Source organism: Caloenas nicobarica, chromosome 2, assembly GCF_036013445.1.
Source record: "Caloenas nicobarica isolate bCalNic1 chromosome 2, bCalNic1.hap1, whole genome shotgun sequence".
NCBI classification, from domain to species: domain Eukaryota; kingdom Metazoa; phylum Chordata; class Aves; order Columbiformes; family Columbidae; genus Caloenas; species Caloenas nicobarica.
The window spans coordinates 151,499,595-151,514,241 of NC_088246.1; the positions used below are offsets into that span (position 1 = coordinate 151,499,595).

The 14,647-nt window shown below is 38.5% G+C and overlaps 1 protein-coding gene across 4 annotated transcripts in view; it reads left to right on the forward strand.

Annotated features, from left to right (window-relative positions):
• COL14A1 (collagen type XIV alpha 1 chain) overlaps positions 1 to 14,647 on the forward strand; it is a 125,295-nt gene that overhangs the window by 96,706 nt on the left and 13,942 nt on the right. For all 4 annotated transcript variants that reach the window (XM_065627402.1, XM_065627403.1, XM_065627404.1 and 1 more), the window contains 8 exons: positions 765 to 818; positions 1,220 to 1,315; positions 2,547 to 2,600; positions 3,766 to 3,819; positions 10,851 to 10,904; positions 11,822 to 11,893; positions 13,744 to 13,779; positions 14,228 to 14,294. In XM_065627402.1, the coding sequence (XP_065483474.1) occupies positions 765 to 818; positions 1,220 to 1,315; positions 2,547 to 2,600; positions 3,766 to 3,819; positions 10,851 to 10,904; positions 11,822 to 11,893; positions 13,744 to 13,779; positions 14,228 to 14,294 (487 nt within the window). The remainder of the gene's footprint in view (positions 1 to 764; positions 819 to 1,219; positions 1,316 to 2,546; positions 2,601 to 3,765; positions 3,820 to 10,850; positions 10,905 to 11,821; positions 11,894 to 13,743; positions 13,780 to 14,227; positions 14,295 to 14,647) is intronic.

A 14,647-nucleotide genomic window follows, 5' to 3' on the forward strand; every position in this document is an offset into this window, starting at 1 on the left:
AGAATCCCTGTCAAGTTTGTATCCCAAGAGATTAAGCAATATACTCAGGTGGAGGAAGAGGGAAACTGACCTGAAAAAAGTGGAAAAAATAGTATGTCTGTACTTATGCTGTGCTAGAGGACAAGGCACATACCGCATGTATATGCAAAACATATTCATGGCAGCCATCCATAGATATGTGCAACTCCAGTGTCTCAGATGGTACTAATAAAAAAGGCAACAGTTGGTTAATAAATGATTAACAGATGTAGGCACTGCTGAAGAAAGCAAAATAGAAAAAAACAGGCAAAAGACTTTTACTTAAGAGCAGCTCTAAATTAAACGATGGTAAGGCTACTAGATCCCGGAGTTGTGCTTGCTGAAAGATACTCCAGAGTCATTGGAAATTCAGCCTTTAACAGTATGGGGATTTTGGTGAGAACAGACAGGTGTGCAAGGGGTTTCAACAACTGGAAGGGAACCCATGACTACATGTTTACATTTTCATCCCTATTGTAGCTTTCAGTGTAATTTTGATGCTTACGTGGTGTGCATTCTTGGCTCTAGAAAGCAGTCACATCTGGTTTTAAATCTGTTTTTGTGTATCACCACACTTAAGTATGTTCTCCGTTTAATTACTCCAGTGGAAGGATATGGACAGGATATTCACTGATTCCTGAACACTGATTCAGGAACAAGAAAAAAATGTTTGGGCTTCTCTGGGTTTTGGTTTTGTTTATTTGAGAGTTTCGGTTTTCAACAAGTGCTGTGTTTGTGCTTCACAGGGTGGTCCGGGTGTCCGAGGTGCCAAAGGTCATCGTGGCGATCCTGGCCCAAAGGTACTTCATACAGTCCTTTACAGTTCGCGTACGCACAGGTTCTTGGTTTATCTCCGCTGCATGTAAACCCTGAAATGAATTCCAGATTGTCTCTGATGTCGCCAGGGAAAAAGCACAGTGAAATGCCATTGGCATTTGGTGTGTCTCTTTTCATAACAATTGCTTGTCCTGTTTGTTCCTTGACAAAAGATATAAAATTCAGAATGCTGCTGTCGCAGCATAAATCTTCATTTTTTGGTATTTATAAAGGAACCAGGCAATTTTAAATTGAACCCTAACTGCTCAGTCAAATGTTAACCCATATTTCAGATGTTTTTGTGTCTACCGGTATTTCATTCTTCAAACAGAAGCTGCCTTTGTCCATATGATAAGAGTTTGACTTATGTCCTGTGCTGCTTTAGGGACCAGATGGACCTCGAGGAGAAATTGGTGTTCCAGGACCGCAAGGACCTCCAGGACCACAAGGACCCAGTGGACTTTCTATTCAAGGACTTCCAGTGAGACTTATGAAATCAATAGGGCTCTTTCCTGTGATGTTTTGAACAGCACATCTCTTAGACTAGACTGAAATATCTTTTGGTGTCCTGATCAGAATCTGAATTTCAATATTTGAGGTGAAATCACAGATTTGTATTTAACCTATAGTGGATGTGGGTTCAATGTCAACATTCCTGTTTGCACTTAGACCTGAACTTTTAGTTAGCTGAAGGGATTTGATTGCAGGTTGAGTATGACCCAAGTATTAGCATCCAAGCCTGGAGATGAGTGAAAAAAACTGCAGTGGGGGTTGTAACATGCCCCCTAACTGAAATGTTAATATTTTATCATCTTCTGGTTGTGATATTGCTCATCACAGATGAGTTCTGACTTGAAAGGTATACCCAAGCAAGAACACCACATTTGCTGCCAAAATTAAGCAATTGTATTCACAGAATCTATCATCATCGGAGATGATTAAGCCTAGAGCTTGCAATGCTCTTGTGAAATAAGTCTCAGAATTTCATCATTAAGACACATTGGTAGAATAATGAACCAGCAGCACTAATCCTATTTCATATATGTCACTGGTGGATGGGTACACACAAGCCTTGAAAGGTAGTAGATGCATCCTTTTTTTCTGCTAGACTTTTTTTCAAAATTTACTACAGTATAATACACTTCCTTCTTTTTACCCCATCTATATGATATTGCTGTACAATGTAACAAAATCTGTATATTCTTGATGATGCTGTCATCAGAGAATAATACAGAATACATTAATTAGAACAATAGTTATCTGATAGAGAAATTTTTTTTCTGCACAAAATGTAATTAAAATTAGTTAATTATCTGGAAAAGTATATCTTTGTCATGCCTGTGTACTGTAGAAACATGTCTAGTTTCCATAGAAATCCATTAGTTTCATCATGATAGGAAATACTTCTGAGGTCTGAAGACAGATTCCTTTGAGGAAAAAAGAAAATAACTACCTTTTTTGTAACATAATGGCTATAGTTTTGTCAGGTTAATTCTGGAATCTTTAAAATGCTGGTTTATTTTCTTTATTTTCTACATTTGTAAATTCTTCATTTACAGTTTTGCAATAGAGCCTGTAGTTTTGCTGTCAGCAGGAAAAATAGTCTGTTTTCTTGTTGCTTGGTTGTTTTTTTCTAAAGAAGGTGAAAGGAACTATAAAAACAGGAAAGTAGCCATGTGTTTGGTTTACTCTGTGTGATTCTTAATTCGCAGGGCCCACCAGGTGAAAAGGGAGAGAAGGGAGATCTCGGTTTTCCTGGCCTGCAGGTATTCCCTAAGTTATTGTTTAACTAAGTTTGAATGTCGAATTGACATCATTGTGAATTTAGGGCACATATTTGAAACAGCCAAAAGTGTGTCGTTGGGGTGAATTTGAGCAGAGATTTAGAATCAGGAATCCAGGGTATGCTGGTGTGCAGTGACCGAATCATTCAGGGCCTGAAAAACCAGTTACTTTCTTGACCTTGTTAAGCACTGAAATTTGGTCTCTGTAGACTCAGGAACTATCCACTCTTAGATTTCTGCTTACACAGTGAATAATTAGCATTTGCTTTTTTTTCACTTTAAACCCATTGAATTCCTCCTGGAATTACCTAGGAGGATGGATCAGGCACTTAATCTTTTGATGCCATCTTTCACAAGAATCAGCATCTTAAAAAACTGTAGTATTCAGTGCATCTTACTCAGTTTGGTGTCTGCTGTTTAGCCTGGAGATTGCATCCCAACTTCTTGCTGCTTTCCAGGATCATTTACACTTCAGTTTTCAGATGCTCCTCTTCTGCTGATGATACACACCCAGTATTTACTGGCTGTTACCTCTCTCGTTCATATGTGCTAGGGATAGTACAGCCTTTCCTCATCAATCAGTTTTGTGAGCCTTCTGGACCACCGCAGTGATGGTCCCAGGCTGCTGCTCTGTAGCCGTCCGGAGCCAGAGTGTGACATTTCATCTGAACGACGGGGAACAGCTGGATGTAACGTGCGATCCTGCTCGGGCAGGATTTCTCCTTCGACACAGCCGCACTGACTTCAAACAGTACAGTAACAGACTCTGCTTTAGCAAGGAGAGAGAGAAATAGCAGTTGTATTTTTAGGTTAAGGTACTGATGTTATACAGTGGAATTACACTGACATGACACTGGAATGATGTAGGAAATCAATCTCTTGTCGGCTTAATGACTTGACAAAATTGTCAGTGTTCTTAACAGAGGATTGTAGTGAGGGGGTATGAATCCTGTGCATTTTAACACTGTGTTTAACCATCTCTGATTTCACAGAAATACCTTCTTTAATCAATCTCTTCTATGGCCCCACACATTATTGAGTTCCCTACTTCCATTTATCTAAAACATTTATCCAAAAGCATGTCATCCAGTTTCACTGGAAAGTGATTTGGTTGGATTCTGTTAACTTGATCTCATCATTTGCTTAGGGTGTCCCAGGAGCATCAGGTTCACCTGGAAGAGATGGAGCTCAAGGTCAAAGGGTAAGGTAAAATGAACATGTTTTGCATTTGTTTAAAGAGTTTCCATTCCATAATGGATATTCCCAGCATGGCTGATTTATTATCATTTATGTCACTTGTATTTTATCATTTCTTGAGACCCAAAGCTCTGTGCCAATCAACCGAGAAGACAGAGATAGGGTGGAGTATCCTGCCATCTGGTAGATCAGGGTTGAGAAATACTAAACAAGTAATGGGGAGCCATGCACTCTGTTTCTGTTTAATGCATTTGAAAGGAGTAGATGTCACTAGTGTCCAGCACTGCCAGTTAGACTATTTGCTTATACATTTAAAATTAGTTAGTGGTTAAATGGCACAAAATTAACATGCAATATCCAATGCAATGATCTAAATTTGCTTTGTAGATAATTAATGAATAACAGAGGCAAGTACAAGGGAATTTAATATTGAATGTAAAACAGTACCTGCAGAAACTGCTGACATAAGGAAAAGGTGAAGAATAATATCAACGTTTAGTTAACCTTATTCTGCTTGTGGTCAAAGAAATGAAGATACTTGTAGTCTGTCTAGGAATTGGTAAAAAAATCTTCATTTGTGCAGTTAAACCTGTAAGTCCTCCTCCCTGTTTCCTTGGCGGGATTTTAATTTCATTATTAGACCGCCGCTGGAAAATTACTGTTAGCATAATACTAGCTTCTTGTCTACAGCAAAAGTTAATTATTAAATATGACTTTTCGGTTTCACTTGAACAAAATTTACATATTCATGATCCTTTTTTTGGATATGTTAACTTTCTCTGGATTTCTGGCATTAAACTGAGACGTTGCTGTAAAACAAAAATCCTTTTATAGCAAAATGTGTATTGGAGCTCACTGTTACAAATTTAAGCATTGTCATATTTTTATGTATAGAACTATTTCTGCTGAAGTTACTGTAGAATTTGGGCAATGCATAGATGTTTTTCTCTAAAATCAAGACAAGAAAATAATTTTATTAAGATAAAGATTGATACAACATTATAGTCATATGAATAAACTTCTAATCAGATGAATAGCCTTCTAATTTTCAATTAAGTTGTGATGAAATATCAAGGTGAATATATTCCTTTTCCTACTTTATAATACTGTGATGCTTCTTCTGTATGGAAGCTCATTTTTGCCTTTTTTTTTATGTCGTCTTTTTTACTGTAATGGAATTTTTCCACCTGAATTCCCCCAGCTTGGTGTCACGTCTTCATCTCCAGGTTAATAAAGACCTGGAGCCCGATGGATATTTAGATTTTTGCCACCACGCTGTCTAATCTTGGTCACAGCCAGGTGGAGGTGACTTGGTGCTAGACGCTGTACATGTGAGGATTATGCGTCTCCTCTTTCTGCATTCCCGATCACAAGGGACACAGAGCATTCTGCAATTCAGGGAGCAGGGAACTCTGTGTTTTTACTTTATTCTGCAGCTAACTTTCTATTTAGCAGTAGAGGCCCCCAGCCATGTCTTGGTGTCAGCCAGCAGCTCAAAGCTCTTGTCGTTCTCCCACTTGGAAGTCAGCAGGTTGTTGCAGAGACGACAAGGCTGAGAAAAGCTGAGGGGAAAAGTTAGTGCAGCAAAGGCTTCTGATACAGCTTGGAAAGGTCATGCGGTGCTTATTCTGTACGAGACCCCAGTGTCGTCTATAATAAGGCAGGGCAATTAAATAAATTGCCAGTTTTTATAGATATGGTAATCGTGTTTGGTTCATGTGTTCACTTTCTTCTCGTGTTAATCAAAGAAGCTGGATAAATATCCTAGATCTCATAAAACCAGGTCTGTTAGCCTGTTATTGCCTCTGTGTGACCCTTGTGCAATATTGTCCAGCAGCAATTATTGCTATGGCAACAAACAATGATGTTATACTAATTTTATGGTGGTGTAATTCGTTTGATTCCTGTGAAGTTATGACAACATAAAATTGCTTTTAATGGGTGAAGATTCAAACCAATGATTTCACCGCAGTCTCTTTGAAGGCTGAGCACTGGAGAAAGGCATAATTCTAATGGGCATAACTGCAGCAAGAGCAAAGCGAACTGGAGAATTCCTGAGAAGCAAATTGCCTTTTTGTATAATGTTCCCTTTGTTGGGCTTCCTCCTGTTAGCCAAGATGCCAAACTGTTTTGCAGATATTATACTACTAGAACTGAGATTTTCTACATTATTCTTCACTTAGCTTTCATTTCCTCTTTAGTATATATTGCTCGTTTAAATATTTTATATTATAGTGGTACCAGTGCTATAAAGTAATTAAACAGATGGCTAAACCTCACTGATTTTAATGGGAGGTAAGCACGGGACTGATCTCTGAGACCTTTGCTGAACTGAGGATAATGTCATGCTGGACTCAAGAAGTCCTGGAATGGAGATTTTTTCCTTCCAGTTGCTGGTAGTGGATATCATTTCACTTTTAGTTCTTTTTCCTTCCTTTTTGCTTTTATTTCTAGCATTCATAATTTCTGGTTTTATTTCTGAAATCAGTTGAGAAAAGGCCTTTTTTTCATCTTAATGTTTTAATTCAACAATTAGTCTATAAAGATTCTTGTTGTATTTCTGCTCTTCTGCTTTTTAGTTCCTGGTCTATTTGTTTTTCATGGTTTTTAGTACCTCATTAAGAAATAGAGCATCTCCCTTCTCAGTTGTGTGAATTCATACAAAGATAATTTTCATAATGAAATACCCTCCCTATGAAAAACGTGGGATGTAATAAAAATACTGTGCGAAGGTTGAACCAGAGTAAAATGGAATATGCATGATAATATTTTTAAACCTGTCTGGTAATTGGTTTAAATCTACATCTCAGACTCCACACTAGGAACAGTCCCCTTGCCTCTCATCAGCTTCCAGTTATAAAAGAGTGTCATAAAAGATTTTATAAAATAGAAAATGGTTTATTTTTATTTTATGGCTGGGTCTGCGGTTGCTTTGCATCCTCTCTTACCGTCCCATATCTGTAGCTGGCAGTATAGAAAGATTTTACTGAAGAGAACAGATTGTGTTTCTCCACCAACTCTCCCAAGCATATCATGTTGAAACTTATAGCTCGAATTGCACATGCGGGAGAATCCAAACCGACATCATGCTTCTGGTGAGTATGTAGACAGGAATCAGATTCTCTTGTGCTTTTGGTTCATTTCTTTCAGCCAAGAACGTAAAGTCTGGAAGCAGACTGAGCGTGACCTCTGTTAAAATATGTAGGTGTGGGGGGGAAAGTCTTCCTTTTCCCATATCTCCATGGCTGCCATCCAAGGTCAGATCACAATTGCAATCCCTGTTCTTTCTTGCAAAGTGAGGCCACTGGAGAGGACATATCTACACAGCTGCAACAAGAGAAACCCAATATATCATCCTGAGTGGCAAGCATGCTCTGATTGATGACAAAATGTAGAGAGGGATCTCCATCGTTCTGATTCCCAACTTTGTGTCTCCTGTGCCTGTGATGTTGTGACTGTTCGCTGTTGCTTGGTGGTTTCCTCAGGGGTGTCTTCTCTTGGCCAGGCTTGTCCTTGGCAAAAAGGCATGGATCTTCCTTAGCAGGTTAAAAAGTTCTGGAGGAAGCTCTATGTTTCCCTATATGTCTTTTAGGGTTGTGAGCAGAGAGTTAAACCGTCAAGGATTGATTTCCATTGCTCAGGTGCTGCAGCTAGACTGGATGCCAGAAGCATTGACCAACACTACCTGATCATGCTTGAAGCCCCTGGTCTGCAGTAAGATAGCTCTAAGTGATAGAGAGGATGATTCAGTCTCTTAAACATTTCTTCAGCTTCTAATGGCTGCTGTTCAGAGCAGAAGGGCAAGGAGACCAGCTGTGAGACACAAAGCCTGCATCCAGACCAGTAAATTAGATATTGTCAGAATGTGGTTTTGGGCACTGGCCGGTGACCTCTGCAGTGTATTGCTTGTCATTCCTCTTGGCTGTGTTATGCTGGGCCAATTGCGACTCTTTCAGCACGTGGTTCAAGGGATGGCATAGATCAGAAGGTATTTCCAGTAGGCAGTTTAAATGCACGATCTTATAGTGGGATTTATAGAATCATAGAATTAAGGTTGGAAGGGACCTTAGAAGGTCACCTAGTCCAACAGTCTGCTCAAAACAGGTCTGATCAGATCAGGTTGCTCAGGTGCATGTTAAGCTGAGTTTTGAACACCTCCAAGTGTGAAGACTCCATGTCTCTGGGCAAGCCGTGATGGTATTTATTTGAATACCTTCACTGTAACATTTTTTTTCCTAACATCTTATGATAATTTCCCCTGTTGCCATTTGTATTCTGGCAAATAAAATCCCTTATAAAAAATTCTGTCATAGTTACACTGTTTCTCCATAACTCTTTTTCATGCCATTAGCAAAACATGTCTTGACTTAAGTTAACCTTCCAAAATAATATACATCTTGATTCTGAACTGCCCTGCGTCTAAGGTCGCACGTCAAAACCTGTCCCATCCTGCTCTTGGACATGAAGCTGCGTGGAGGAGATTCAGGGGCTCTGTACAGTCATTCCTGTCCTGGGTGTGACAGCATCAGAGAGAAAGTGCTGTTGTGCTACGTAACTCCCTCCAGAAGTTCTGGACATGGTTAAGCAAAGAGGAGACTTCAATAAATGAGAGAGTGAATAACACCTTTAAGGCTTCGGTGCTCTTAATACAACTTTGTGAATTCTCACAGTGCTCTATTTTCTTCTACATTACACAGACCAAAAATAATGTGAGAAAGAGCCAGAAGAAATACATTCCCAGTCTTCCTGCCAATGTCCTGGTACTTACTGATCTCTTTTGCTCACTACTCACAAGTTCAGAAAGAGTATCAGATCCATTCAGGACATCAGATGGTCTGAGTAGCATCAGCTTCAAACTTTATTGGATGCACAAACAAGTATCTTTCATCTTTTACCTGCATGGGGGAATAGATATTACCCTACTCTTTCTTGAACCAAACCTCTCTTTGACTTCATTCATAAATAGTAATTTTCACATGTAACAAATACAGTAGGAGGTTATTTATTTGTGGCCAAGTGATACAGACATAGAGCCAAGAGAAATGAATCCTGGGAGAATAGGCAGGAGATGATTCTTGAGCAGCCAAGAGTAAGAATGCTGCTCAGAGGAAAGAAATAGTGAAATATATTCAAAGACAGTGTAATTATGGTCATACTGTTAGTTCTAGGATGGGAGAAGGTAGTGACATACAGCATTATTTTTCTTTAGAAGTTTGTGTGAATCCACACTAGATCCTACAAGTTGGTGGAAAGCTCTACGTTTCCCTCCAAGTTAAATTAAGCCTTTAAGAGGGTCCAACCAGTTTTCATATTGCTTTAAGAATGATCAAAAATAACCACAGATTCTAAATCTTTGCTTTAAAAGTGAAATATACATGTAAATATGAAGGTATCAGTGTTCCTGATGGTCTTACTGATACAAAAACAAATCTAGTTTGCATTATCTTTTAGGAACTTCCATGTTGTTATAAAACTGTGAATAGTTATCATTGAATTTTTCAAAACCTTGTTCAGAACTAAATGCTTCTTCTAGAGAATATCGGAAACTCTATTTTATAATTTTTAATGCATTTCAAAGTTCCTTATGCCATTCTCTGCTTCCTCTAGAAATATCAATCTTGAAGACTGAACATGGTTTCCTTTGCAAATTTGAGCTAGGCTTGTAATCTTTCCTCTGTGTATATCTTAAAACTACTGTGACAGAGACACTATGAATGTCTTTATTTTGATGCCATGTAGCTGTTACATTTGCTTTAGTTTTTACTGTGATACAAGGAGCTGCTTTGGTCCTTGATGCTTCAGGAACCATCTGGCTACACTGCGAAAGGGAAACGTATTCCTTATCAAGACTAAGGATGCACAGATGATGTAATATGAGTTGACTATATGGCTCATTTTATCATTGAAACAACCTTCTTTTGGGATTTTTAAAAAATCATTTCCCAGTACATGGTAGATAATATTCCCTAAGCAGTTTTTAATACCATATGATAGCAGGTTTGAATCATACTTTCCAAATTATGTAAAGCATAAAACTAGTAGTTCATGCTATATTCATTACTGTGTCAGAAATAAAGTTTCAGAAAAGAAGTACAAAATGAAAAAGATGTGTGTTTTTTTTTTTTTTTTTTTTCTGAAGCTGTATGAATTACTGAGGACTAGAATGTTCCTTACTGTGTGTGTCATAAACACATTCAAACCCTCCCTTTCCTTCTGCTCTCACCTCTATGTTCTGGTCTTGAGCCACAGATAAGATCACATTTCTCCTTTTCAGGCTGTGTAGTAATTAAGGAATTGACTTATCACGAGGCTGTTCAGAAACCTGTGCGTTATAGCACGTGGATACAAAATGCGCACATTGGTTAATTTGCAAGAATACTTCATTAATAGTGCATTTTCTTCTACATCTGGTCAGTATTTTTTTTTTTCTCTCTGATTTGCTTGCTTTCCAGTTTCCAAGTTATCTTTAGTTTTTGGCTCTCATTTCTGGAAGTTCTGAAGCACGTTCGTAATGGAAACCACATGAGCGTTGCTGCTGCTCCCCGAGGCAGGACCTCGGTGATGGCTCCTGCACATGCGCGGCATCGCTGGGCGGGGAGATGGACTTGCCACTGCCATCTTTCAGCACATAATCAGCCGGACCATGAATAATTGCAACCGCTGAGATGTAGACATGTGACCCATCTTGTGGTAGAGCAGTCTGACAGCAAACACTTTCATTTACTCGCTACAGCAGCATTATAAGTGAAATTTGCTCTGAGGTGAAAATTGCCAGTACAAAGAGTTTTTCATTGCTGCTTCTCCAAAAATATTGTGAGGCTAGTTGGATTTTTTAAAAAATATCAGCTATGCTATAGCTTCTTTTCAGAAATAAACCCTCCTCAGGGCTCACCTCCTTTTCTTCTAAAGAAGCGCTACCACCGGTCCTTAAATTAATTAAAAGCAGAGAAAAAAAAAGACTTCTAGATGAAATGGAACAGATTCACAAAGCACATATAAAAAGCCAGTAAAATTGCATATATTTCTCTCTTATAGGGCCTTCCTGGCAAAGACGGACCCACAGGCCCACAAGGACCTCCTGGCCCAATGGTGAGTATTGCCCATGGAATTAATTACTGTAAAAATCGGCAGGATTTAGCGGGATTGTAGATCATGGTTGCCTAGGCTTCAGTGGATAGGCCAAGGGTTCTCCTTGGAAGTTAAAATTCTCATGACGCATAAGGGTTGGCAGAGTACTGCTTGCCCAGTGTCATTTCTTTCAACTCTTAATTAGCTCAAGAAAAAATTTCTCCCTTGGGAAGGAGAGACAGTTGTTCCACCAGTAGATTGATAGCTTGTTCTTAGTCAAGTAACTGTACTATATAAAGGGTATTAGGGCTCTTAACTTTTGAAACAAGACTGTTGTTGTTGTTGTTAGAAATTCAAATTAGTTTTGTTAGTTGAAGCAAATTGCCAAGTTTCTCTTGGTCTGGAGGCCGACAGTGAGTGCGGGTATTCAGATGCTCTCATGAAGTAATCAAGAGACATGGCAGAGGCCACATTCAACCTTCAAAGCAAGATGTGGCGCCTCCAAAATCTGTCTCATCCTTCTTAAATATGGCAATAAGGCAAGGTTCATGCCTTCTTGATAGATTTAAGAAGTCAGGTGAACCTGCTGATGGTATTGAGTATTCTACAAGCAATCCTGTTCTTTGTACAAAGAATTTTTTGAGTCATTGCCCCCAAACATGGTAGTTACATCACAAGATTTAGTCTTGTAGTCCAGCAGTCCTGTTTCAGAAAACAAGCTACGCAAGTCCTTTTTTCTCAAGAGCTTTTTTCAGAGCTGTGCTTTCAATGCTCTTTTCCCTCGAACATACATTTCTTAGTCCTCTCTCTCAGCATCTCTGATCTTTGCCAGAACTGTCTGCTTTGTGCACTTCCTCTCCATCACAGTTATTTCATCAGAATTCATGGATGTTGATTGTCCTCACCACTAAGTATTTTCTTTCTCTTTTTCCATGTAGGGCATACCTGGTGCTCCAGGTGTTCCAGGTGTTACTGGGAACCAGGGGCCACAAGGTGATGTTGGAGCTCCTGTGAGTAAAATTAATTAATATTGCAGTATTTGCTATTGTGTGTTAATTGGTTCTTGATCCCGGCTTCACTATTTTACAGAACTCCTCAATATTTATAGCTTGGGATCTGTTTGCAGTTATTGCTTAACCAAAACATGTTATTGGTCTTTCTTTGTTCATTCTTCATAATTAAATTCATTTGTTATTCTTACATACAACATTTGCAGTACAGGGATTAGAAAGTCAAAACACAAGATTAAAACACAGAGGTTAAAAACATAACAGTATGTGAATTTGTACTCTGTGTGTAATTACTTTCTCCTTTTTTCCCTTGCACTTCAAGTACCCCTCAGGAATTTGAAGAATGCATTTATTAACCTGAATATTTCCAAAATATTATTCTGATTTTCACACTGTGAAAATATTGCATGAATAAAAAACTGCTTTCATGGGTACTCTGGATTTACATCAGAGCAGCTGACTAATGATCAGGTCTTTTTCTATAATGTTACTGCAAATTTGACCATCGGTTTCATTGAGTGGAAAATTACACCCTCTAATACTGAAAATAAGTATTAGGAACCTCTAATACTAAGTTTGTCTTTCAGATATTATTTTCTTTCTTATTAAAAAAATCCTAAGAGTTTAGCTAGAAGAAAGGAATACAGCTATAAAATCGGTGTGTAAATTATGTAAAAGAGAAGATTTGCAGTGGACCTTCTTTTCACTGTAACAGTTTGGATAGTATTGTGTATTCACTTTTTAACATTTGACCACTGAGTTAATTATAAAGCCTGCTCAATGTTTTTCCAGTGAATGTTCTATTTAATTTTTAAAGACATCAGAGTATGACAGTGTGTACTTCTGACATAATCTGTAGAATATATTTTTTTTTAATTCACTTTGCTTTGGAGTTATAGTCCAGTGCAAGCTTTTTTTATTTAGCTAAGTTGAAATGAATTGACTGATAATGTATAAGCAAAGATAATAACCTAATGCCCAGTTTTGCATAGTTTCTAAGTGTAATCATGCAATCTACTAAGGAGATTTGGTGAGATATGGAACTTATTACTATCAATGTATAACATGCTGACTAGTCAGTTCCTGTCCAAACACATGTTCCAGATATTGAACTAAATTTCCTAGAGTGTAGATATTCCTGTGGGTCATGTAAGACCTCTGCTGTGAATATTTAGAAGTGGTAGTTCTGAAGAAACAGCTAGGTCGGTGAAAAATTATTGGATTTCAATAACTGTCTTTCCCAAAAGGTAGAGTAATAGAAAAGAGGTCTAAAAATGATCTTGTAGTAGCTGCTTCTTTCCCAGGATAGAATAAGCTGTGCTTTAACCATGCATCAGTCAGATGGTTACCTCTTCATGCAGATCTTCGCTTGCTTCAGGAGTTCCTGAGAGATGTCCAGCCTGCCCCAAAATCCTCCAGTGGTGAAGCTGTAACCACCCCAGACAACTTGTTCCTAGTGGGTGCAGAGCCTTGGTGCAGCAAATGCTGCAAATTTCAGACCGATATTTTGTCGCACACCAGCCTTCTCTTCTTCAGTGACAAATAGACCCATTTCAGCCAGGTGAAATGCTGTGTGGCCTGCCCTTGCTGTCATTTTAAACAAGAGTATTCAGTACGTGACAAACCCCTGAGAAAGTAATTGTCTCCATGTAATTGCCAAAGGTGAACGTTTTGTTGAGTACTGAAATGGAAAGGGTATATTCATTATTGTCACAGAACATCCTAAAACCTTGCTCCTTGATTGTTTTTTCTCCTTTTACTGTGATGTTGCAAGGGAGACAATGTTTAGGGGTTAGAAATCTTGAGGTAGAACAAAATGAGAATTAGTTTTGTATTGTATCTTTCCATAGGGTCCTCCTGGAGCTAAGGGTGAAAGGGGTGAGCGGGTAAGTCTATGTTCATGTTAGCCACCATTTTTTTTTTTTTGTGGTCTGGCCTTCTGTCTCATAAAAGCTTTCTGTCTGACAAAAAGCTTTCTCCGACAGTTTATGTTTCCCTGTGTTTACAGGCACAATATTTTGTGCAATCAGGAAAACTTGCCGCCTTTTCCAGACAGTGTTTTATATATAGCTACGTTAATGTTTTGAAGGTGAGAAGTAAGGGGCATTAGGCATGTCCCCAAATCTCTCATTAGGGTTATCTTCTCAGACCTCTGTTTGCTGGCTAAAAACACTCATGGGAACCAGGGAAATCCCAAAACTTCTTTGGCTTTTTTCTCATCTGTGAGGGTATAATCTCTCAGGGATAATAAATGTCTTTCATTGCTCTAAGCATTTTCAAGACAGAAATGATTCAAAAAAAATGTGTTCTGATGCTGCTGCTGTTGTTATCCAGGGTGATCTCCAGTCCCAAGCCATGGTGCGTGCTGTTGCTCGGCAAGTGTGTGAACAACTCATCCAGGGTATGTACATAAATAGTCCATACGCTTCTATCTCTAGAATGGATCTTTTCCTGCCACAATTGCTTACAAATATGATGCTTCTCAGAGCATTCAAGGGTATCTATTAATTTTAGGCTAGACAGTCAGGATTTATGTTCCAACTCAATTCATGTTCAAATGGATTTATGTCCAATTAGAGCTGATTAGCATCAGGCATCTAAAAAAAAGTCTGAATTGTCTCCAGTCTATTATAGTACCCAGAAGCTTCTGCTGTGACAATTTTAAATTTTTATAGACATAAAGTACAAAAAAAAAAAATCAAAGCAAGGAAATAATATTATACACAATAGTTCTCCCCCTTTTCTCTGTACTCC